This window comes from Stigmatopora argus, chromosome 7 (assembly GCF_051989625.1).
Source record: "Stigmatopora argus isolate UIUO_Sarg chromosome 7, RoL_Sarg_1.0, whole genome shotgun sequence".
NCBI classification, from domain to species: domain Eukaryota; kingdom Metazoa; phylum Chordata; class Actinopteri; order Syngnathiformes; family Syngnathidae; genus Stigmatopora; species Stigmatopora argus.
In genome coordinates, this window is record NC_135393.1 from 3208673 (window position 1) to 3234091 (window position 25419).

The following is a 25419-nucleotide window of genomic DNA, read 5'->3' on the forward strand; positions in this document are numbered from 1 at the left end:
ATTCAATAGCCACTAACAACCCACAGTTTTTATTCCAGTTAATCCTAAATATTACCATTTGTGGACCTCCCCAAAAATCTCCATGGGTGTTTATCAGTTTTGATTCAAATATAAACAAGAAACATCAAGAAGTGATACAGAAATGCTCCTATATTAACAAGAAGCAACCTATTGTTGCCCCAAAAATTACAGGAGTACATCAGCTAAACACATTAAAATTCAGTTTTTTTTTCTTGCATTGTAGCGCTAAAACACAGTGATATGCAAACTGTACCTGATTTGTAAAGGCTGGGGAACAGAAGGAAGCTCCAGTGAGAGTCTGCGTAAACCCAGACTGAAATTACGTGGCTTAGTTTTTGGTGTAGTGCTGGCAAATTGACCCTTTCTACACCACAACACGTAGCCGTTGATGTCTCTATGAATAACACATACAGTATTTAAAAGCCCATTGCAATATGGAGGAGAGTGATGTAATAATGCAGATTTTTTTTTTTTGCGCAGTGTTTCCCAACCACTGTGCCATGAGCACTGTTCAGATGTGCCTCTGGAAATTGCAAGAAGTCATACAATATAATATTCAGAGAGAAAAAATAATATGAACGTAACGAGATTAAAATTTCACTATTACAAGGTTAAAACCAAAAGATGATGAACGTTAAATTATAGATTATACTATTACAAGATTCAAATTGTGAAACAGTTATTTTGTTGCTTATTTTTCCATCTAACACGAACAAGAATTTGTTTGGTTTCTAGGGCATCAACTTTTGGCACTGTAAAGTCTGTGTGAGCACAACATTTGTTTGCATAATATTAGGAGATTTAAGTAATATTTGGAGAAAAGTTATAAAATTATGCGATTACAAACATTACATTACTTATTTTTGCATCACTCGAACCGGAAGTTGTTCAGGGTCCGCAGACATCAACTTTTGGTGACATTAGGTCAGTGTGAAAAATTTGATTTTGGTATAATTTTGGAGGTTTAAGTGATTCCTGCTGATAAAACTTTGATGAGAATGACTATTGTTAATATAGGCGACATAGTTTTAAATTAAAATATTTTCAGATGGTGGTGTCTCTTGAGATTTTTTCAATGCAAAGTGTGCCGCAGCTCAAAAAAGGTTGGGAAAGACTGATTTACTGGGTAGATGCCACCTACCCGACATATGTGTAGTGCTGTAACATCATTTTGCTTTTGGCTGTCAGTTTGATGTCCAAGATAGCCGTGTCCACACTATCAACTGGGACCACACGCACACATACACGTTTCTTCTTTGAAACGGTGGCCCCTGGAAACAAAAACACTAAATGTAAATGTTATTCTGAAAAAGTAATTGGTTCAGAATGAGGATTGTGTAATGTCTTAGTCACAATATCTATAATGGCTATGGTTTGTAAATAGACATTTGATACAGTAATCGAGGATAATAGAAAGGAAACCACCACCATATCTAAAGAGAATAAATTCTTATTAGTATATCAATTAAAAATGAAAAATTTGTTTTTAGAAATGTGTCGTAATAATGATGAGATTTTAATTTAATGCATTGTTTCCTTATTTAGTAAACGGATTTCATGAATGATGAATGTGTTCAATGAGCATTTTACTGGATCAGTATGATACAGTTGCACTGCAACAAAATTGGTTCAAGGTCATTAAGCACAACTAGTATTCATACGTGTGGGCAGTGTGAACTTTTGTGCCTTAGATCCGAAAAATATGGTGCATTATTCCAAGACATTTTTTGAATACAAAAGATTTGTAGAATATTTGACTTACAAACCAAGCATGACAGTTTTTTTCATAACAGTTGGTTTGTTTGTTTGCTTTTAAAAGTCAGGTTTCTCGTGTGTTGTACATTTATCACCCACTCCTGCTATGAGCTGTATAATTTTTAAAGCTTTATCTCTATTCAGTCCTCTTTGGCTTTTGATAAATGCTCTACTTTCGTTGTCTTAATTTCTTGAAAAAAGGTAGCTCAATCCCTGATTTTACGATTCCTGCTAAACTATACTACATCTCTGGCTGTAAAATAAAACTTTGGAACACAAAACTACAAATTAACTGTTACAATGTATTCACACCAGGAAAGTCCATTGTTTGCATTCTATGCTCCGGACAAAAATACACGTGACCCTTTGTGATTTCAGAACTGGTTCGCACCAAGGTGCTGAGTCGATTTCTAGGATATATTGCAATATTTAAGTGCACGATTCTAGTATCGATTCAAAATCCAGCTGAATCGATCTTTACAAGTGTATTTTTGGTGGAAATAAAAAATAGGTGGCTACACTAACATTCACGTCCACTAGTTTGCAGCAGTCAGCCGATGTGCCCTGTCTTGTAGTGATCGCGCTTGGATGCACGAGGGCACTATTTCCTAGCTCAAATCCCTTATGAAATTTTACTAAATATTACATTTATTCAATAGGTGGATAGTCATGACCGAACACAAACAAGTGTTCTACCTCAATTGATTAAGTTATTTTTGTCTTTTGGCCCTGTGGTGGTTGGGATACCTGGAAAGGTCAAGATTATGTTTTGATCTGACATTTTTTAAGAACTGTTCATCAGTGAGTGCCATATACATCCTTTAATGCTTTCTTTTTTTATAATTGAAAATTATTGTAATATACTCCCTCTATAAATCGTTTGCATGTTTACAAAAGAAAATCAGTGTTTAAATCACTAAGTTTTCAAAAAAGTTTTATTTTTGCAATAAACTGCATGTTTAGTGCTTTTGCGTCGTTTACACTCGAAAAATCGACATCACATTCTGATAGCCATAGTCTGCCCACTAATCATTAAATTATTTCCATACTGCGTCCAAGCGATCAGGGTTGTAGTCCCAAAATTCGCATCTCAAATGAAGAAGAAAATTGCGTTTTTTGGATTTGCGATTGTGGATTTACAAGATAAAAGAAAAAAAACTATGGGGGAGCTGCCAGATAAGGTGACAGATAACAAAACACTAAAAACACTGATACATTACGTAGAAAAAGTTTATGAAGTAAGAACACAAATACTAAGAAGATTTAATAACCAAACGTAAATAGAAAAGAACCAGAAATGCAGTAACTAGGCGGATATGTAGTTCTGTGCAGTATTGTGTCATCAGCGCTTCATTTAGATGGGCCATTAATAACGATAATGTAAAATGATCCGGATGTGGCCCGCGGGCCGTGAGGTTGACACATGGATTAAATGGTGCAATGTAAAATTTGAGAAAAACAAACATTTAAGTGTGCCTTAAATTACGGTACAGTAAATCTTTGACATACGAGTGCCCCAACATACGAGCTATTTGAGATAAGAGTAAAACTTCAAGCAAATATTTACCTTGAGATACGAGACAAATTTTGATATACGAGCATACAGCTGCTCCTTATGAGAACATCATCTCGCCGCAACTCGCTTGTATAAATGTCTCTACGAACACTGGGTGGAGCGTTGCATTTTATCAGTGTTTTCCCCCCATTAGTCGGTGCAGAATGGCGGAGCTTGCTCGCCAATACGAGAGGAGTATACTACTTCCTGTTGGCAAGTGGTCGTGCGTTATCATATTGTGAGGACAATTGTGTGCATCATTTTCAGAATATTTTGAAGGGAAGACAAAAGCAAACAACCCTTGATAGGTTCCTCTTAAAAACTGCAGCTCAAAGCCAGGGTGTAGGCGGGGCAAATAGAGCCAAACCAGGAGAAGAAAGGTATAAAAATTTAAAACAAAATTAGAATTAAGTTTAGTGTAAGGTTAGATTAAAGTTATTCTTGAGTGTGTCTGTATTGTAAACCAAGTTCATTTAAATTTGTTCATGTTTGTTATCTTATGAGAGCGTTGCCGTGCAAAAAGTCTCTCTCTCTGTCCCTCTCTCTCTCCCCTCCGCAAAATCTCTGTAATTTTAGTACTCCTAAACATCATAACCACTAGTTATTTCTTACTCGGTTAATAGATGGCGAATTAGAACAAATAAAAATGTTTTTCCATTCCAATATCCTGTTTTTTGGTGTGTTTTTTTCAGAGGGTTGGAACGAATTAATTTGTTTTTTGTTCATTTCTAAAGGAAACGTTGATTTGAGATACGAGTAATCGACATAAGAGCTCAGTCCCGGAACGCATTAAGCTTGTATCTCAAGGTACCACTGTATGAGTGTGTGTTTGTGGTTGCTCACTTGGTTCCAAGTGCTCCGCTATAAAGCAGTAGCCATGAGGAATGGAGGCCTTCTCCGCAATGAGTCTAATATCCGACACAACCATCCCACCTGTGGTGGCCTACAGACAGACATGCATGATATAATGTGCCAATGCAAAGCGCAAAAAGGGTTACTGGAAAAGTGGACGTGTCTCTCAGCTACCTTACTGTAACAAAGGTAATAACTGGGTTTCATTGAAAAGCGCGTGAAGTTCGCATTTGCTCCATCTTCAGTAATGTTGATCTGCAGATTGAGACAGAAAATGGAAATAATCGGCAATCGTTCTCATTACACTTTAGGTCAAACTAAGATTTGTCAATGAACATGAGGAAAGAACTCAACGAGGCACATGGAGAACATGTGTGACTGTGTGGCCTTATTACTACATATACATATTGTACTTAAGTCCTTCAGAGTGAAACAGCTTGCGGAGCTGATATAGGATAAAGTATCTAACTGGTTTATGCCAAGTTAGTTTTTGGGATAAAAAGTATCTCTTAATCCAGGGGTGCTCAAACTTCTTTGCTCCAAGATCTATATTTGAATGAGTCTACCTCCCGCAATCTACCTTTTTTCAGGGCTTCCGACAAAGTTTAGTTATGCATGTTGACATACTATCTTGCTTTAGACTGCAATGAGAGGTAAATCAACGTGTATGGAAGCGGGAGGGAACAGGAGTGAAAATCCACTCCCCATTACTACAGACATGCCAAATTCATAATAGTCTACCTATGGAGACCAACAGACTGAATCAATCTTATTGCCCTGTGATCTACCAATAGTAACTTGGCGATCTACTGGTAGATTGCGATCGATGTATTGAGCACCCCTGTCTTAAGGGGCATGTTTAATTTTCATCCATTTTCCATACTGTTGGTCCTGATTAAGATTGCGGGTGAGCTGGAACTGATCCCAACTGACTTTGGGAAAGAAGTGGCGAAAAGTCCGGACTGGTGGGCCAGTAAGTGCAGGGAACATGTGTTTTTAATTTGCTAGTCTCAAATTAAATTTGTATTTTTCCCCCCAAAACCAAACCACAGTTTATGCACGTTAAAGGTATTTATAATCCGACAGTGGTTGATAAGAACCCCATAAAAAATAAATGGGGCAAATAATTAGTATTTTAGTGTTTAATGTTGAGGTGTACGGAAACAAATTATGTCCTCTTTGTTTTTGCCATGGGTAAAGCTTCTTCAGTGAGGTTGTAGACAGCAAATCTGACCATGTACTGCATTAATGTTGATATAATGAATGAAAGACGTGGTAATCTAATGTGGTATTTGCTTATAAGTGCTTTTGGATTGATGAAAACAATCAAATGCAATAAAAATGTGTAATGTCCATTTTTCACTGTACCAATGTGAAGTCTTTAGGGCAGGTAGAAATGTTGGATGTCCATGCTACTGATGTCAGTGGGTGGACAACACCAAGATCCTTGGTTTCCATCTGAAAAGGAGTGTAAAAAAAGTGAATGCAAGCTTTTAAAGTCACACTGTCACATTTTTTAACACCAATTAAATTATTAACTATTGTCAAAATATATTCAAAAATCGATGACAGTGGCACCTCTATTTACAAAATAAATTAGTTCCAATAGTGGTTTCGTGACTTGGATTTCTCATAAATACCGTATTGACCCGAATATAACACAATCCTGATTATAAGACAACACCCTCTTTTTTAAGACTCAAGTTTGAAAAAAATACTTTTTTGTTGGGTTCATTCTGGGATGTAATGATTACTCCAACATTTTTGAACACCAAATTATTTTTTTTACAGAAAATAATTACAGTACAAACAAATGATTCTAACAATATATTCAAGAGAAAAGGCATGTTATTTTGCCTCATTCAAATCATGCAGAAAAACTGTCTACCACATCTTAATATGTGAACATTTAAATATGTGAACTGAACGCAATCACATTTGTAAATGAATTGCTTCTGTTTTTTAAAATGTAAATTAACCGTGGCCGGATGATTCGCCTAAAGACGTTTCGCCGACGGACGTTTGACAGACGGACAGGTCGCCGAATGGACGTTCCACCGAACGGTCATCCGGAATGGAGGTTCGGCCGAACGGAGGTTTCGCTGAAACGGGATTTGCGCGCTCGCCCCGCCCCCGGATCGTGTGTGTACAAGTTTTGCAACCTCGGCCCGCGGGCCATATACGGCCCGTTAGGATTTTTAATCCGGCCCGCCGAGTAGGTAAATCATATCCCTACGGTCATCGGAGGGGTTTCTCCCCGGGAACAGTGCTTCGTGGGCGGATTTTAATGACACATGCTGAGTTTCATTATCGAGCTCCATATATTTCCCGAGTTTGAGCACTTAAAAAATCGGTGGGGGTTCCCCCCGAGCCTATCCAAGAATAGTGCGCCGTGAGCGGACTGGGTTGGACAACGCCCCGCTGAATTTCTGCAGCTCCAGAAATTTTTCAAAATCCATCTTAAAACAGCGTTTAATGATTAAATACAAATACTAGTATTTGTATATACAATACTAGTATTGTATTTTATACTAGTATTTTATTTAAAAGACAGGAAATTCACATATTCTTCGTGTATACAGACTAGATGTTCGATGCGCGTTGTGAGGCAACGGAGCTCGACGTCGTTGCTTGTCGGCCATTTTAAGAACAGAGCCATTTGCCAAACGGCTCAAAATGCTCTCAAATTCGGTCAAATCCAGCCGAAAACAGCGTTTAATGATTAAATACAAATACTAGTATTTGTATTTGCGACATCAAATGTCGGATAGGCACTGGGGAAACACACCGTTGATGTGTGTGGTGCTCATACTTTGAAAAATTTATGGAGCTCGGGATTTCAGCGGGGCATCAGCCAACCCAATCCGCTCATGTGTCACTATCCTTGGTTACGCTCGGGGAAAAAACGCCGCCGATGTGTGTGGGGCTCAAATTTGAAAAATTTCTGTAGCTGCAGAAATTCAGCGGGGCGTCGTCCAACCCAGTCCGCTCACGGCGCACTATTCTCGGATAGGCTCGGGGGGAACCCCCGCCGATTTTTAAAGTGCTCAAACTCGGGAAATATATGGAGCTTGATAATGAAACTCAGCATGTGTCATTAAAATCCGCCCACGAAGCACTGTTCCCGGGGAGAAACCCCTCCGATGACTGTAGGGATATGATTTACCTACTCGGCGGGCCGGATTAAAAATCCTAACGGGCGTATATGGCCCGCGGGCCGAGGTTGCAAAACTTGTACACACACGATCCGGGGGCAGGGCGAGCGCGCGAATCCCGTTTCAGCGAAACCTCCGTTCGGCCGAATGACCGTTCGGTGCAACGTCCATTCGGCGACCTGTCCGTCTGTCAAACGTCCGTCGGTGAAACGTGTTTAGGTGAATCATCCGAGTACCAAATTAACCAATCTACTGTGATAAAGCAACGCCATTGCAATAACTGCATTAACCATCATTGTTGAGCTTTCGCTTTACATTTATCTGGCGCCCCCTAGCGTTGTGAATGGGTATAATGTCTAGACACTGAATTTTAGACAACCGACACTTTTTCAGTCTTATTTCAATGCAAAAAACACTGTCTTATATTCGGGCCAATATGGTAGAAGCATAGTTTATATTCAACCCCAGAACAGTTAAGGCAGTCAAGGCAGATGAATATGTACATTAATATGTGCAGTCCCTTATTAAATAAATTAAAATCAAAATCTAACTCAAACTCAACTCAAGGCAATGAGTCAATTTTGCGTCCCTTTTTTTCACTTCCATTTTAGGGTACTTACAGGTCACATTATTGGAATATGATTCTTGTCTGCAACAAAAAGAAAATAATAGTCTGCTGTCTTGGGCTAGAGCGGAAACTAAAATAGGTACATCAAGACATATTAAGATATAAATGCTATTGCTAAATCTACTTAAAGGCAATGGTGGATGATTACAGAGTTCAATTTAATGCACTTGAAGACACCGAGAAGTCACAAGTTTTAAAAGTCTGTGTAACTCGTTGTCATGTTTTGGTTAGATGAGAACATTCTCTAGCCGCTGTGATTAGACTCACAAAAAGGAGGAAGGAGGCTTTTTCAAGCTTCGGCAAAGCTTACACAAAGCTTAACACAACACACATTCCCTTCTGAGGTAATATGAAAAGATGTTTGGGTGGTGATCTGCCTCCTACTAGCTGACTGAAGGTAAGTGAAAGACAGTGAGAGGTAAGTGACCTGTATCCATAACAGCAGAATGCCAAATTACAAGTCCGTAACTATCACTTATTTAGGTCTTTTGCCGAGTAAATGCACCTTATGGAGAAGCACTACCAATTTCGTCATACGCAGTTTCTGGGTGTGATGACAAGTAGGCTTTTTGTTGTTGATGATGACGACAGGGCCTATGTCCGATTATTATTATTATTAAATGTACAGACGCTCCCCTACTTACGAACGAGTTAGGTTCCGACAGATTGTTCATAAGTGGAATTTGTTTGTAGGTTGCTCAGTGCTATATTTTGTATTATAATTTATATTTAAGGCCTATATAAGTATATTGAAGGTTTATATAAGTGCATTTGTATGTTTAAGGCTTGTATAAGTAACACGCATTGGTTTGTACTGAATTTTTTTTTTAATAAAATGGAGAGAATACATACAGTACTGTATACATACATTAGAGAGAGAGAGATTTACTAGAAACTGGCCGAAAGAAGCTATCTAATGACGATTGCAGTTTTCTTTTTTTCATCATTAATGATGCGGTAGCACTGTATGGCATCATTCAATTGATTTGCAAACTTTGTGCAACGTTCAATATTTGGGTCCTGCTGCTCGATCTTTATGTTTATAAATGGTACTGACGGTCAAACGATTCAAGTTGTGTTCCCGTGCAACGCGCATCAAGCTTCGTTATTATTGCCACTCATTTCAAATGAAATGGCTTGCCTCTTCCTTGCACCTCCCTCAATAGAAGCCTTTCGCTTTTCACCAACCATATTGAATAATGGATGCACGAGATATTTAATGATAAAAATGAAAAGGTTCTTTGCGCACTGGAGATACATTCACGCACTTCCGCATTGCAACGAAGTGGGCAGAAGAAGGTAGATGCTGGGTGAGCTGAAGCGGCGGAAAGAAGTACTACTCGGAAAAAGGCGCGCAATACAAAATCGAACTTACGAACATTTTTCGACATAAACGCAATTTGCAGACATGTTCGTATGTACCGTTGTTCGTAACTCGAATGTTCGTAAGTAGGGGAGCGTCTGTATTCATTTGATTTGCTCAATTACTAATGCACAAGTAATATTTAATTTTTATAATTAGTATTAGTATTGGAAATATATAAGTAAATTTATAACTGAGAACTGCTACTAGAATATTCAACCAAAACGCTAGGCGGCCCGGCGGATGAGTGTTTAGCGCAGGGGTCACCAAACTACGGCCCGCGGGCCGGATGCGGCCCGCCGGCACATTTGGACCGGCCCTCTGAACAATACCAGAGACGCCATCGGATGTATTTTTTTTTTTTTGGATGCAGCCCGCCGGCACATTTGGACCGGCCCTCTGAACAATACCAGAGACACTATCTGATTTTTTTTTCCTGTTTGGCCTTGAAGACTGGGACGTTTTAATCTTGTTTTTGGTTCATTGCACCCCTGCTGAGCCCACAAATCATCCCAGTGAAGCGGGGCTTCGCATTGCTTCTTTGGTGACACGCGCGGGGAGAGTGTTTCCCTTTGATGCAGGCGGGCACGTCCACCGTTGCATGCACGAGCAGTGTTACCGAGACATCTGGACGATCGCAGGTGAGGGCGGAGCCCTGGGACCATCGCGGACTATTCAAGCATATAAAAAAAGCAACCTGTTTGAGAACGGAATAATGGCGAAAAAGTTAGGTGAGAGAAAAATTGATTCAGAATGCAGGGTATTTAACCTGGAGTGGACAAACGATTATTTTTTTGTTCAATGCAAAGAAAAGGCTGTTTGTCTCATTTGTCAAGAGACGGTGGCGGTATTCAAAGAATACAATCTTTGCCGACACTATGAATCCCGTCACAAAGACAAGTACGATAGCTTGCAAGGCCAAATACGAGCAGACAAACTCTCAAAGCGAAAAAGTGGACTACTATCTCAGCAGAACCAGGCATCCGTTCGGGCCAGCTTTTGGGTTGCTAAATTGATAGCAAGCAGCGGTAAGCCTTTCACTGACGGAGAGTTTGTTAAGAAATGTATGGATACTGTCGCGGAGGAGGTGTGTCCCGAGAAGAAAGATGCATTTAATGCCGTAAGTCTGTCGGTGAGTACAATGACCAGACGCGTTGAAGAAATCGGGAGTAATGTATATGCCCAGCTGCAGCAGAAGACGAAATAATTTGGCTTTTTTTCATTAGCACTGGATGAAAGCACGGACGTGCAAGACACAGCGCAACTGCTCATTTTTATTCGTGGAGTTAGCGCAAACTTTGAGATTTGCGAGGATCTGGCAGCCCTCCAAAGTCTCAAAGCGACTACAACGGGAGAGGATATTTTTGACAAAGTGTGCCAAACCATGGAGAAGTTGGACCTGGACTGGTCAAAGCTAGCTAGCATCACGACTGACGGGGCTCCTAGCATGGTGGCCGAAACTCGCGGTCTAATAATGGGACGCATGAACTGGGAGTTGGAAAAAAGGGGTCTCACCGCCCCGCTACGAGTCCACTGCCAAATTCACCAGCAAGCACTGTGCTGCAAAATGTTGACGTGGGATTCTGTAATGACGGTTGTGGTGTCGTGCATAAACTTCAGAGCAAAGGGAGAAGATTGTGCATGGCACAACAGAAAGTTAATGTTCTATGGCTTTTTTTTCTATGAAGAACCCAGAGAGAGTTATTTAGTTATTATTTATTTCATAAATAGTGTTATTTATTTCCTGTTTTTTCTGTGAAGAACTCAGAGAGGGTTATTTAGTTATTATTTATTTCATTAATAGTGTTATTATGTTTCCTGACTTTTTTTCTGTAAAGAACCTGGAAAGGGTTATTTAGATATGTGTGGCTTTCTGGAAAACAATAAAAAAAAATTAAGCTCCCCAACGATCGTCACTTTTTCTGTTACAAACTGACACCGGCCCCCCATCAGAGAAGGGAAAAGTTATGTGGCCCTCACAGGAAAAAGTTTGGGGACCCCCGGGAGTCAACTGGAGTACCCGGAGAAAACCCATGCAGGCCCAGAGAGAACATGCAAGACTCCCACTGTGAGGCCGACGCGCTAAAGTTTAGCGCGTCGGCCTCACAGTGGGAGTCTTGCATGTTCTCTCTGGGCCTGCATGGGTTTTCTCCGGGTACTCCAGTTGACTCCCGCATTCCAAAAACATGCATGGTAGGCTGATTGGACACTCTAAATTTAGGTTTGAGTGTGAGTGTGCATGGTTGTCCATCTCCTGCGATTGGCTGGCCACAAATTCAGGGTGACCCCTGCCTCTGGCCAGGAGTCAGCTGGGATAGGCTCCAGCACCCCCCATGACCCTAATGAGGATAAAGTAGTTCAGAAAATGAGATGAGATGAGTTTGCCTTCGCACAGCTGAAACCGATGAGATATTAAAAAGTGATATTAGTTCAGGCCAATATAATCGTATGCTAATTGTGGAAACCCAAATACCAAGAAAGGGTTTTATTTTTTTATTTTTTACCTTAGGTTACATTCTCACATCTGTGACAGTTAAAGCATTAAGGACATGTATTAATAATAATAATAGTCGGACATAGGCTTTGTCATCATCATTGACTCGACAAAAGCCTAATGTCATCATACCCATGCTGCCTATGACGAAATTGGTAGTGCTTCTCCATAAGGTGCGCTTTCCCGGCAAAAGGCCCAAATAAGTACTAAGAATTTCAGACTCATTGGCATTCTGCCGTGATGGATACATCGCATCATCCCCCGAGCGGATCACTTACCTCTCACTGTCTCCTCACTTACCTTCAGTCAGCCAGTAGGAGGCAGATCACCGCCCAACGTCTTTTCATGTTACCTCACCCCGAAGTTATTACGACAACTATAATTGTTGTTGACCATATGTCAAATAATAATTAAAAAAACCCATTTTTAAATCTTAGGCTGATAAAGCATGTTTTTTCCACCAGCCACACATTTATTCAAGACACAGTACATTTTGACAATCTAAATGAATGTGGTGTGTCTCGATGCAGCCAGACAAGGAATTACTAGAGGTATTCTGGAAGAATTAAGTCATGAAGTCACATTTCAAACATTAGAGTGGTGAATGACACTGTGGATTAATAATCGGGTGGCGGCCACGTGACGTACGCAGAGCATGCTCTGGCTCTCTCCAATTGCAATTACATGACAGCACCGTCTCTGTTGTATCCCAAATTATTTATTTCTTAGTTTAGTATCCGCACATTGTTTTAGTATAGATTTTTACGAACATTTATTTATTTGTGAAAAAAAGTCAGCGAGAGAGACCACATGTCGTTTTAGTATACTTTTTTTTTCAGCGAGAGAAGCCCGGTCCGACCCGACCCGAACCCGAAGTGATGATTGACATTTTAAATTCGTGTCGGGTCGGGTTTGGGCTAAAGATCTCACCTCTACTGTGGATTAAGATTTATTTTAAAGAGGTCACGCTGTGTATTAGAATAATACATGTTAATTTCCATTTTTTTCAAACTGCTAGGATTAGCTCCAGCACCCCCCGCAACCCTAATGAGGATATAGCGGTTCAGAAAATGAGATGGGATGAAAAATGTTTCGAAGTAGTAATGGTTAACATAAGAAACGTGATTATGTATTAATGTTTTTCTCAATTAAAAATGTATTAATTACTTTTAACTAGAAAGGTTATAGGGTGGGTGACTAATCAATGTCAAAACATTTTATCAGAGTTAGACCTAATTTTCAAAATAAAAATAAACTAATTAAGGAGGAATAATTAGTGTTTGATGTCTTTGAAAACGGCATCTCCTGACGTGTACCTTGTTTAAAAAACATGTATAGTATTATTTTTATACATTTAAAGAGCTTATTTTTAGATTTTCTCTACTTTACTTTCTTTCTTTACGTTTACTTATTTATTTTCCATAATAGTCAAGTTAGTCCGTATGAAGAGCGAGGGTTTCTCAAAGAAAAAAGTAGGCAAGCTGTAAAATGTATTGCTTGTTGTTTTCAAAACAAACACGACCAGCCGGTCTCAACTCACAGCAGCTGCTAAAATATTCGTCTAACCTTGTTTGCGAAAAAGTAAAACAAATCGCTGTTTTCCACAAATTTTAGGAATGACCTCGCCAACAAATACTTACCGATAGGAAAGGTTTCACTTGCCTTACGTTTGAAGATTAGTTGTCGAGCGAGGAAAAATATAACTCAAGAGTGAACAGTCTTCTAGGCTCTAGGTGCTTTTCCTGAAAGCAGGAAGTGTTCCTTCCGGTGGAACAACATTTCCCAGAAGACCGTGTGCCCAAACGTCATCGAAATTGTTGACTCTTGAGGCTCGAATGTACGGAAATGTTTTGCATTCACTTTAAAAAAAACCTGACCGTTTGTCAAATTAATTTATTTTTGTGGTTGTTTTTTATTTATTTTGTTCCCAACTCCGTTTTTCTGATTAATTTATGTTGCAGGTTGTTGTTTTTCTTTTAATTTTTTTTACTTTGTTTTTTTCTGAGTAATTTATTTTCAAGGATGTTTTTTTAATTCTTTTTTCTTTTTTTCCCCTGGGGTTGTTTTATGATTTTTTCCCCCTTCATTTTGTTTTATTCCTGGGCCTGACTGCCAGCGGCAGAAAAAGTATTTAAAAAACAAGCCTGGCTGCCAGCTACGATAGCTTTTTGCATTCACCTTAGAAAAAAGCCCCGGCCGTTTTTCAAATTCATTTATTTTTCTGGTTGTTTTTTGAATTAAATATTTAAAAAAAAAAAAAAAGAGCAAGCAGCAGTTACCAAGATTCTTCGGAAGTCTTGCGCGAACCACATTCCGCAAATTCTAGACTGGCGGACGAGATGGACAAACTATGATAACAATTCCATTGATGCAGTGGCGGTCGGTGCATTTTCTCGTAGAGCCTTCAACGTATCAATCCAACCCTCAAAAACTATTTTATGGCTATAAAACCTCTACTGCAGCTAGAGCTGCGACACGTAAAAAATAATCAATAAATCAATGCACAAAAATGGGGTAAAATCCACTTCCTAGCAGAATTTCATGATTAAATACAAATACAGGAGCTTTTCACACATTAAAACCAGGCCAGGGGGGCGATTTTCCCGGGAAAAGACAGCGATGAACGTCAATGGCGTACAGGCAAACATTGCCTGAAAATGGGGTAAAATCCAGCCGAAAACAGCATTTATTGATTAAATACAAATACTGGAGCTTTTTAGATATCAGAACCGGGCCCGGAGTATAATTTCCCCGGTAAAAGACAGCGATGAATGTCGATACGTCCATACGTGAAATGACAAAAAATGCACTAAAATTAGGTAAAATCCACTTCCTAGCAGCATTTATTGATTGAATACAAATACTGGAGCTTTTGAGACATTACAACCAGGCCAGGGGGTGATTTCCTCGGGAAAAGACAGCGATGGACGTCAATGGCGAAACGGCAAAAATTAAACTGGGGTAAAATCCACATCCTAGTAGCATTTAGTGATTAAATACAAACACTGGAGCTTAAATACAAACACTGGAGCTTTTCAGATATCAGAACCGGGCCCACAATTGAAATATTATTTAGGAATATAGCCATATTATACTCACCAAAAATTCTTTTTAACCTTACACAATATCCATCCTCCTTTCTTTCTTCCTTCTTTCCTATCGCCATCGAAGCTAATGATGAAAGACGAGCCTGTCCTGTCATATTTCCGGCATAGTCCGTTTTGAAAATGGCTTTAAATAAACACAACAATATATTTGCTTGTGCAGCTAAGTTAGCGCACTGAGAGTGGCGCGCACACACCATTTTCCCGGCTGTAACAGGCTTGCTAGCTTCGGAGTTGACCGCCCTTTCTTAATGATGTCCATTTTTTTCTGGAAAAGTCCGTCTGGAAAATAGCTTTGTGAGCAAATCTGCAACCAAATCCATTTGTTTTCCTCCGTCGGCCATTGTGGGTGGAGTTTGCGATCTCTGGCTGCCTCACTATGGCTTTAGCCCGCCTACTAGCCAATCATAGTTGGTGAAAGCAATGACGTATCCCAGCCAGCAAAATGCGAATGGCTATGAAAAAGCATTGTGGGGTTGCCAACTTGAAATCTGATTGGTTAAAAGCAACAGTCTAGTTTAATGCAGCAGAGCCCGCAGAACTGATTGTGAAAGCTTTGAGGCAGATCTGATCTGGCAACAAATAAAGGCTGAAATGTGATTGGTTAAATGCTTCAATATGAAAACACACATCTGGAAGCAGTGCAACCAGGGGGAAAAGCAATGAAAGGAATCTAACAGACCATTTGGAATAATAAGTATTGATGGACAAAATATAATATGATTCAGATATTTCTTAGGACAGCAGAGAAGGCCTTGAAGGCCCTGACGGCCCGCCACTGCATTAATGTGACTTAATGACTGGGCTATTTCCCAGTGTGTTAGCCCCATATCTAAATAAAACTAGATTGGACTGAATGGAACAAAGTGTCTACGCGAGCATGAGTCCTCCTGTCTAGAATTTGCGGAACACAATCTGTGTGAGACTTCCAAGTATCTTGAATAACTGTTCCTTGCTGGTTTTTTTCGGCTGGTTGCTTGGTTTGTTTTTTCGTTTGTTTTTCCGTGGGCGCCCAACCTCAGAAAAAAAAACCGAAGAAAAAAATTAATTCATTAAAAAAACCTTGTAAATAAATTACTCAGGAGAATATGTTTTAAAAAATAATTTGAAAAACAACCCTCAAAATAAATTAATTGGAAAAACGGTCAGGGCTCTTTTTATTTCAAAGGTGAATGCAATACACTTCCGCATATTTCTGCATATTCCCATTATTCATTCATTCATTCTCTGAACTGCTTATCCGCCAAGGGTCTCGGGGGTGCTCTTTGTCCATTTGTATTTCATGGTTCTCACTCTGTTCGTCTGTAATCGTCTTGCATCCAGTTCAGGGTGGAAATCTGGCTTTAATCCAAAATCTGATAACTCATCCCATTCCTTAAATATGATAAGATTTATAGACAAAGATTAGGGTATACCGATAATTGTATTTACGTTTGTTAAGCATTCTATGTTGAATGAACGTTATTGCGTTGCGTTATTTCCTGCTCCCTCATTTGTTGAAAGGCAGTTTGAGCTTTTGTGCTAATGATTAGCAAAAAGTCAATAGCACTTGACAAGCAAAAGTGCTTCGGTGTGCATGTTTGCCAATACACCCGCATACCTGTCATTCACCTAATGGGAGGTTTTCTAAAATGTGTTGATATTCGGACCTTACCAATTTGTACTGCATATCATAGCTGGACTTTTAGACTGGACTTATTTGATTCATCCACCTCTGAACACCACCACAACCAATTTGTCAATCATTATTTATGTCCATATACAGTGGTACTTCTACATACGATGTAATTCGTTCCGGGACAGAGCTCGTATGTCGATCTTCTCGTAACTCGAACGAACATTTCCCATTGAAATGAACTAAAACAAATTAATTTGTTCCAACCCTCTGAAAAAAAACACCAAAACAGGATATTGGATACGAATTTTTATTTTTATTTTGTCTAATTCGCCATCTATTAACAAAGTAACATAACTAGTGGTTTAATAATAATAAAATGTGTTTAATAGAACTAAAATTAGACAGATTTCGCGGAAGGTACAGAGAGGGACATAGAGGCAGACGGGGGGACTTTCCACGGCAACGCACTCGTAACAGAACAAACAAATTTAAATGAACTTGGATTAATATATACAGACACACTCAAACATATGTTTAATGTAACTTTACACAAATCTGAATTCTAATTCTGAAATTGTTTTAATTTGTTTTACCTTTGTTCGCCGGGTTGACTCCACCCGGACGTTGAGCGGGAGTTTTTAAAAGGAACGCATCAAGGGTTGTTTGTTTTTGCCTCCCCTTCAAAATATTTCGAAAATGACGCGCACAAATGTCCTCACAATACTATAACACGCGACCACTTGCCAGCCTGCCAGGGTGCCTATTTTCTACAAAATCAGAAAACTCTTGCCACTTCGCTAGCATATCTTTGATATCCTTTGTAGCCAGGCGGCCCCCCTCTTCCACCTACTCCTCGCTACTGAGTTCCCGCAACATCTCCAAATGTTCACTCTCCTGGAGCTCGATTAAATCCTGTCATCAATTCTTCGTGGTGCTCGGCGATTAGATCATTCACATCTGCCTCGTTAACCTCCAGCCCCAAGGAATTTCCAAGTGACACGATATCATCCATGACAACGAGCAAGCTCTGTGACACGTACCCCACTCTACTATTTTTCAATTATTTCGCGCTTAATGTTGATTGTCAACGTTCGCCTTTCCTTTGCACAACTCTTCATTCCACCTCTTTGCTTTGGATGCATCGTTGTTCACTTTGTATTATGCATTGACTAACGGGGAAAAAAAACATGGGAAAATGCAAGCTCCACCCAGTGCTTGTAGATATCTGTTATACACGAAAGAGATGCGGCAAAAAGACAGTGCGCTACAATTATAAACAGCCTCTCATGTCTTGGCCACCTGGCTTTCTCGCATCTCGAAATTTTTCTCGTATCTAGAGATAATTCTTTGCTCGAAATTTTACTCGTATCTCGAGGTGCTCATATGTAGAGGTGCTCGTATGAAGAGGTACCACTGTAAAGACCAAAACATAAGGCATTTTATAAAATGAATCAACCTTTCCATTTATTGATTCATTTTCTGAACCGGCTATCGCGGAGGGTGCTGGAGCTCATCCCAGCTGACTTTGGGAACAAAGCGGGGGCCACCCTGAATTGGTGGCCAGCCAATCGCTGGGTATATGGAGACAGACAACCATTCACGGTCACACTCATACTTGGGGGCAATTTAGATTTTTCAACCAGCCTACCATGCATGTTTTTGGAATGTTGGAGGAAACCGGAGAAAACCTACACAAGGCCAGGGAACATGCAAACTCCACAAATTGAGGACCCAGTTCAGATAGAACCCTCGATCCCAGAACTGTTAGGCTAACCACTCGACCGCCGGGCCTCAACCTCTCCAAAGATGTTGAATATTTAACCTCCTACAACCTGGCGTCCACATGTGTGGACATCACATTTTTGGTTGTCACAAGACTACAATGTTAAATTTTGGACTACAAGGCTCCTGGTGTCCACTTTTGATGTGGTCATCATTTTTCTCAGAAACTACACCATGTAAAAACATAATTCTTTGTTTTCACACTCATCAAGTCCCAATTCGCCTAAATATCAAAGAGAAAATAAAAATGCATGTCTTGCAAGAGTTTGGGTCTTCGGGGGTTAACATATTAACGTGTACAGGCAGAATAGAAAAATGCTAATGTCATCAAAAGTCAGTCCATACATTCTGTATGCAAGCACTACCAAGGTGTATGGGGGATAAAAGTGACATGGAAGCACATATAATTTATTTTTTTAATTTTTAATTCTCTCACTATCAAATTTGAGCAGAAAAGAGGTGAATGGAAAGCCAGGGGTGAAAGGTCGATTGTGATTGCAGTACAAAGAGTCTGTCAGGCAGCACAGAAAGTGATTGAACTCACTTTTGCAATCATCATGGACTCATTCCCCTGTGCTCTGCTCCTCTTCTCTCTGCTATGTTCAGGTAATTGGGATCATATCTGCTTATTATTTTATTTAATGCAAGAAGAGTTATTTCTGTGAATGTGTTTAAATGTAAAGTGGTTTCCTCACCATTAAAAAAATGCAGAACTTAGTCACAATTTTCCCAAAGAAGGGCTTTCTTTTGGAAAATAAATTGTCCCTCTTGGTGGCTGCCCTCGTTGATTATTGGATCTAAAGTTTGATGTTAATAATCCAATTTACCAAGGGATAAAATCAAAATCAAATTTGCGGCTGGTTAGAAAATGTATCAAAGGTTCCCCTTGTTTTTACGCAATCATCATGGACATTTTTGTTTATTTACCCAGATTGTTTGCTTTAGGCTTAGTTTACACTGTACAGTCATACCTCTACTTACGAATGCCTCTAGGTATGAAATTTTATATTGTTATATGCAGATGAGTGACTCGAGATACGAAGAAGATCCAAGTTACAAAATCCCCCAAAAGTAAATACATCTCCTTATCCGTTATTTTGTTTTGAATTCCTCTTATTAAGCAATTAAAAACTGCACAAATGCAACGTGGCACATATTTTCACACACACAGACACATAGGAAACACGTAAAAGTCTAAAATGTACTATAAAGTGGACGGCTTTCGACCCTGGTAAAACCGGCTCTTGCCGCCATCTGGCGGACAAACCTGGATATTACATTTATAACGCCGCGGAGGGAGATATTTCAGCAGAGCAGGGCACATTTTCACATGCTTAATATATTTTAAGACATTGATAAATAATTTCCTTATAATTTTTGTGTTTCCTCACATCTTTCATACAAAATTGGGACAGTTTGACCAACTTTAAAGGGTTTAGTTGGTAGTTGTGTGAGGAATGTGGAACAAATTAGAGAATTTACATATAAAGTACATCTCTACTTATGAAATTTTCAAGTTACGAAAAAAGTCTTGGAACCAATTAATTTCGTAAGTAGAGGTATGACTGTATTTTACTTCAGCCTCTAAATGTTCACAAGGCTGGATATCGTATATAAGCATACATGTGTGGGATGGTGGGCTGGGGTGGTGTGTGTAGGCAGGTGTATGAATGCTCTCCCCTTTCTGCAGCCGCTGGTCAAGGTTTTGTGGTCTCAGTGGAGCCCCAGACTACTACTGTGCGTGAAGGGGAGTCAGTCAGCCTCAGGTGCCTAGTGGGGAGCGATGCACGTCCCACGCAACTGCAGTGGAGGAGAGCGAATAATCAAGCTTTGGCAGGTTTGAAATGTTAACTATATGTATATTATTTGGTCAATTCTTATAATCAAATGCTAAGCTCTCGGATAACATTTTTCCTCCCCCTAGAAAATGTTAAAATTGGCCCCGATGGTGTAGTTCTGACAGTTGCCAATGCTCGACCTGGTAACCAGGGCGAGTACCAATGTGTGGCAACTAACTCTGGAGGTTCCAGCACTGCTTCAGGACAGATCAACATCAAATGTGAGCCACTCTAATGCTTTCAGTAGAGCAACATGTTTAAAAATATATTATTATTTTTGTATTTTATAGTTAGACACTTATGAATAACTAGGACTCTGGCCATAGTTTTTTTCTCTGGCATAAGGTTCCCTTCAGCAAGGGAAATTTTGACTGCAGTAATGCATTTTATTGCTCCTCTTAATAGTTTGTATTAAGTCCTCTATAAATTACTAGGTGAATGGAAGATAAGATGCCAACAATGGTAATTTAAAGCTTTAAATGTCAAATAGTACAGTGGTATCACTACATACGAAATTCATTCGTTCCAAGTCTTGTTTTGTAACATGGATTTTGTTTTGTAAGTAAAGCAGTATACTTTATATGTTAATTCTCTAATTTGTTCCACGGTCATAAAAAAACACCTACCAACTAAACCATCTAAAAATGATCAAAAAACAAAAATGAGAGAAAATTATGAGAAAATGATTTATATTAATGTATTAAAATGAATAACAAGCAAGCAAAACAATTTTCGATTGGTGCAGGAGCAATGTTCCCTCTAAGCTGCGCGCGTGCGCAATTGCGCACTACTCTCGTCCTCTCCTCGCACAGCAATCATATGGAGCGCACAAAATAAAATCCATCCTGAAATGTAAAAAAAATAAACACATGAGTTTTTCTGTGCCATTTTGCAACGCAACTTGTAGAGTTGCAACCTGTAACTGATAAAAGACAACAAACGGCCAATAACGGATAAAACTATGACTAACACTGTGTCCAGCCAATGATATGAAGTGGTTCAGGTCACGTGTGTTTACTTCCGCGGCATGCTGTCAATGAACGGTTCGGTGGAGTTGCTGCCAAGCCTTTATCGTGGCGAAAGGAGCCAAAGTAAAAAATAAATGTGGTTCTTTTAAGATGGAATGGCTGTCGGAGTATGTGCAAATAGAAGAACAAGCGGTGAAATCGTGTGGGAACTGTCTAAATCTGCTGTAAGTGTGGTTGTGTGCGTGCGTGCGTGTGTGTCTAGTATGTATGTGTGATCGTTTGTCCTCAACCTACACAATGGACTATACATGGAAATTAGCCCTCGGCTACAATCTTACATATATATATGTTCATTAACATGAACATAAATATGTTCATTAATATGTGATATCCTTATTAAAAAAATCAAAGCAAAATCATGGAAAAATATTGCATATAAATGGAAACTTGACTATCTCAAGTGACACGCTCAGCAGAAAAGTCATTTGAACAAGAATGAGAAGTGAGAAGTAAAATAAGGTAAAATTTAAGTCGGATTTGTACATATTCTAATGGCATTTCTGAAGATGTTTTATACATAGATATTTTTTCATTCATTTTTTGAACCGCTTTAGCCATTTTATCATTCATTTTCTGAGCCGCTTTATCCTCACTAGGGTCACGGGGGGTGCTGGAGCCTATCCCTGCTGACTTTGGGCCAGGGGCGGGGGACACCCTGTATCGGTGGCCAGCCAATCGCTGGACAGCCATGCACACTCAGACCCATACCTAGGGGCAATTTTAGATTGTCCAATCAGCCTACAATGCATCTTTTTGGGATGCGGGAGGAAAACGGAGTACTCAGAGAAAACCCACGCAGGCCCAGGGAGAATATGCAAATTCAACACAGGTGGACCGACCTGGATTTGAACCCAGGACCCCAGAGCTGTGAGGCCGACGCGCGAACCACTCATCCGCCGAGCCGCCCATTCATAGATAATAATCATTACATTTTATTATTACTAAATCATTTATGTGTAGTAGACATGCACCTGCTTATGGCAAGTGTGATACTGGTGTGTGCCCATAGTGAGCAATGATGATGTTGCTCACACTGGTACTCAGTGTGATAAGGGAGGTTGTCTTTCTGCCCAGACAAACCAAAAATAGAGGGAACATTGTGCAGGAGTACAGAGCAGTGTAAGGAGGATGCTAATGTTAGCACACAAACAATTTCACAAAAACACTCATCCAAACAACTTCACATTATGAATTCAAAACAACTTAGTATTAGATAGAACTCCAAAGGAGTAATAGTTTCTCCATCTCTTCACTCAGTACAAAGAGGCCATGCCATGGAATCGTCATTTTTAATGCTCCCTTCTGCTTCAAAAGTATAGCGATGCAAGTAGGGGGGTTATGGCCAGCCTGCATTGCTTTGCAATATCAATCGCACTCCACTTTCTTATCTTCTGTTTTTCCTCGATGGATAACAGGGCCTTCTTATTCAATTCACTCGAACCAATAATCTTAAAAAAATATAATAATAATAATGAGGTGGCCCTGCAACTCTAGTGGTTAGCACGTCGGCGTCATAGCTCTGGGGTCCTGGGTTCAAAACCAGATTGGTCCACCTGTGTGGAGTTTGCATGATCTCCCCGGCTCTGCATGGGTTTTCTCTGGGTACTCTAGTTTCCTCCCACATTCAAAAAACATGCATGGTAGGCTGATTAAACACTCTAAATTGCCACTAGATATGGATGTGAGTGCGCGTGGTGGTTCGTCTCCTTGTGCCCTGCGATTGGCTGGCCACCGATTCAGGGTGTCCCCTGCATCTGGCCCAAAGTCAGTCAGCTGGGATAGGCTCCAGCACCCCCCGTGACCCTAGTGAGGATAAAGCGGCTCAGAAAATGAATGAATGAATATAATAATAATAATTAAAGAAGACATTTTACGTGACTTTGAGAAGAAAAGCTGGTAAAAAAAATACAGTTGAAGCAAAAAAATTGAAATGTGATTATTTTTTGGGGGAAAATAGCCTAATAGTGGGATTTTATTTAAACCCCACTAAACACATACATACCAAGAAGATACAGTATTCAGTAGGTTAAGTCAAGACATTAATTTGATCACAAGTGTCAGATAAAATGTAAAAAGTTGTCAATTCATTAGTGCTAGAATGGTAGGCAAGCAAGTTCTCTATGTACCCCTCCAGCCCCAATGAGCAACAGCCCACCCATAACTCCAATGAGGTCACTGGAAATTGAGGTGAAACCTAAAATGAACAACCTCACTTTCAACTTTTGAGGTTCCACTGTATTGCATTTAAATATGTTTTAACCTTAAATTTGTGTTTCTTCTCACAGTTCCTCCTAAATTGCGGTTGTCACCAACTGGTCCCCTGAGGGTCAAAATCGGTAACCGAGTGTCTGTGCAATGTCGGGCGACAGGCAGACCACGGCCTAAGCTGAGCTGGAGACGCCAAGGTTCCCCTCTGCAGCTCATTTCTGAGGAGAGAGATGGTGCCAACACCATACAAGTAATTGCATAAGCTAAATAATGTGTTTATTTTTTTTTAATTTATTCTGAAACAATGCAAGCATTTCCTCCTTTTTAGTGGGTTGTAGTACGTCCAGAAGATGTTGGTGTGTACATTTGCAAAGGTGAGAACAATGTGGGTGTGACCGAGGTTAAAGTGGAGGTAATCTTGGATGGGGGACCTGGTGCACCCTTGGCGTCAGTGAGTCACAAGGAAATGGCAGTGGTGGAGGGTCATTCTGTCACTATGACCTGTCAGGCCACAGGTAAGATGTTCACATATTTATCATACTATGTTATTTAAGATAAAAATTAAAGGTCACTCATCTGAGTGCAGGTCAAATTGTAAACTGACAAAAAGTGATTTCAGGCCTTTCTGACAATTGGAAAAAAAAGCAGACACAGTTCCACAAAATTAATAAAAGCAATGCAATCCTTCTAGATAATTTGCAATTTGGGCAGATCTCATGTAAACAAACCCCCCCTGCATCACCTTTTGTACAATAAACAGGTTGTGTAAAATTTTCTCTAATTCTTTCAGGGTCTCCTCCTCCCCTCATTACGTGGTCCAAACTGAGAGCCCCGTTACCATGGAAACACACAGTTGCTGGGGGTGTCCTGACACTGACCAGTGTGGGGCGCCAGGATTCCGGCCAATACATCTGTAACGCCACCAACACTCACGGCTACAGCGAGGCATACACGCAGATGGAGGTGGAAAGTAAGCATGTTTGTCTTTTACCAGGTACAGAAACAATTTAAACATGAGAGCAGAGATGCTGCTGGTCATATTATAGCGGAGTAGCCTCTTTGCAAAGTATTTGATCCATGTGCCAGGCAAGAAAAAAGGAATGGCTAACTATGTGTACAGTGCATAAGATACAAAGAATTAACCACATGAATCGCAATATTGTTACATTTTATTTCTCCTTTTTTTTCTACTGCCTCATACCTCCAGGCCCTCCTCATGCCACCTCTCTGCCCGACCAGGTGAAACTCCAAACGGGTGATGCTCTTTCTTTGCGCTGCTTGGCCCATGGCTCCCATCCCATCAGTTTTGAATGGAGCCGGGTTGGGAGAGGTACCATGCCGGCTATAAGTCAAATCAGCAACGACGGCCAACTTGTCATACCGCGTGTTAAAATCAGTGATGGCGGAACATACAAGTGTGTGGCCACCAACCACATTGGGTCCAGTGAAGCACTGGCCAAAGTCATTGTTAAAGGTGAGCTTGATATGAGATATTGAAATCATTACCCTAAATCAGGAGGAATACCACAGCAAAAAATAAAGACAAGCTGTATGAAAATGAAAATTAAATAAGTCAATTTAATTTTAGTCCATAAGTCCGTTAAGTCCATTTTGCCACTTGTGTTTTCCATAATAGGCAATTGAGAAGTCTGCAGAGTATGTGCCAGCTTGGATTGTGACATGAAATGGAAAGTATCACTCAAGTGTGTTGGCGTATTAAAGAATGAGGGGTGTTATGTAAAAATGGTATCACTCTTCTGTGGAAAATATCTGTGTGGTTGTTGTTTGTATTCCAAAATTGCACAACACAAAAATGTCTGCTGGAGACTTTTTGCACCGGTGAATCGTAATATAACATAAACAAATTTAAATGAACTTGGATTACGATGCAGACACACTCAAAAATAAATTTAATCTAACCTTACACTAAACTTAATTCTAATTTTGTTTTACATTTTTATACATTTCTCCCGGCTGGGTTAGCTCTGTTAGCCCCGCCTCCACACTGACTTTCAGTC

General features: G+C 39.9%; 2 protein-coding genes across 5 annotated transcripts in view; one reads left to right on the top strand and one right to left on the bottom strand.

Moving 5' to 3' along the window:
• mvb12a (multivesicular body subunit 12A) overlaps positions 1–13633 on the bottom strand; it is a 15145-nt gene extending 1512 nt beyond the window's left edge. For 2 of the 4 annotated variants that reach the window (XM_077605802.1, XM_077605798.1), the window contains exons 1-6: positions 13464–13609; positions 5552–5641; positions 4358–4438; positions 4175–4274; positions 1163–1292; positions 275–415 (exon numbers count right to left, since the gene is read on the bottom strand). In XM_077605802.1, the coding sequence (XP_077461928.1) occupies positions 275–415; positions 1163–1292; positions 4175–4274; positions 4358–4438; positions 5552–5641 (542 nt within the window). In that variant the 5' untranslated portion in view covers positions 13464–13609. Of the gene's footprint in view, positions 1–274; positions 416–1162; positions 1293–4174; positions 4275–4357; positions 4439–5551; positions 5642–7958; positions 7988–13463 lie in introns of all 4 variants that reach the window. The other 2 variants (XM_077605800.1, XM_077605799.1) reach the window with 2 other exon arrangements.
• sid4 (secreted immunoglobulin domain 4) overlaps positions 1–25170 on the top strand; it is a 28123-nt gene extending 2953 nt beyond the window's left edge. Inside the window, exons 2-9 of the mRNA XM_077604564.1 lie at positions 18780–18933; positions 20018–20164; positions 20252–20386; positions 23479–23651; positions 23730–23916; positions 24192–24371; positions 24609–24875; positions 25038–25170. Of these exons, the coding sequence (XP_077460690.1) occupies positions 18780–18933; positions 20018–20164; positions 20252–20386; positions 23479–23651; positions 23730–23916; positions 24192–24371; positions 24609–24875; positions 25038–25045 (1251 nt within the window). The 3' untranslated portion in view covers positions 25046–25170. The remainder of the gene's footprint in view (positions 1–18779; positions 18934–20017; positions 20165–20251; positions 20387–23478; positions 23652–23729; positions 23917–24191; positions 24372–24608; positions 24876–25037) is intronic.
• The last annotated feature ends 249 nt before the right edge of the window (positions 25171–25419 follow it).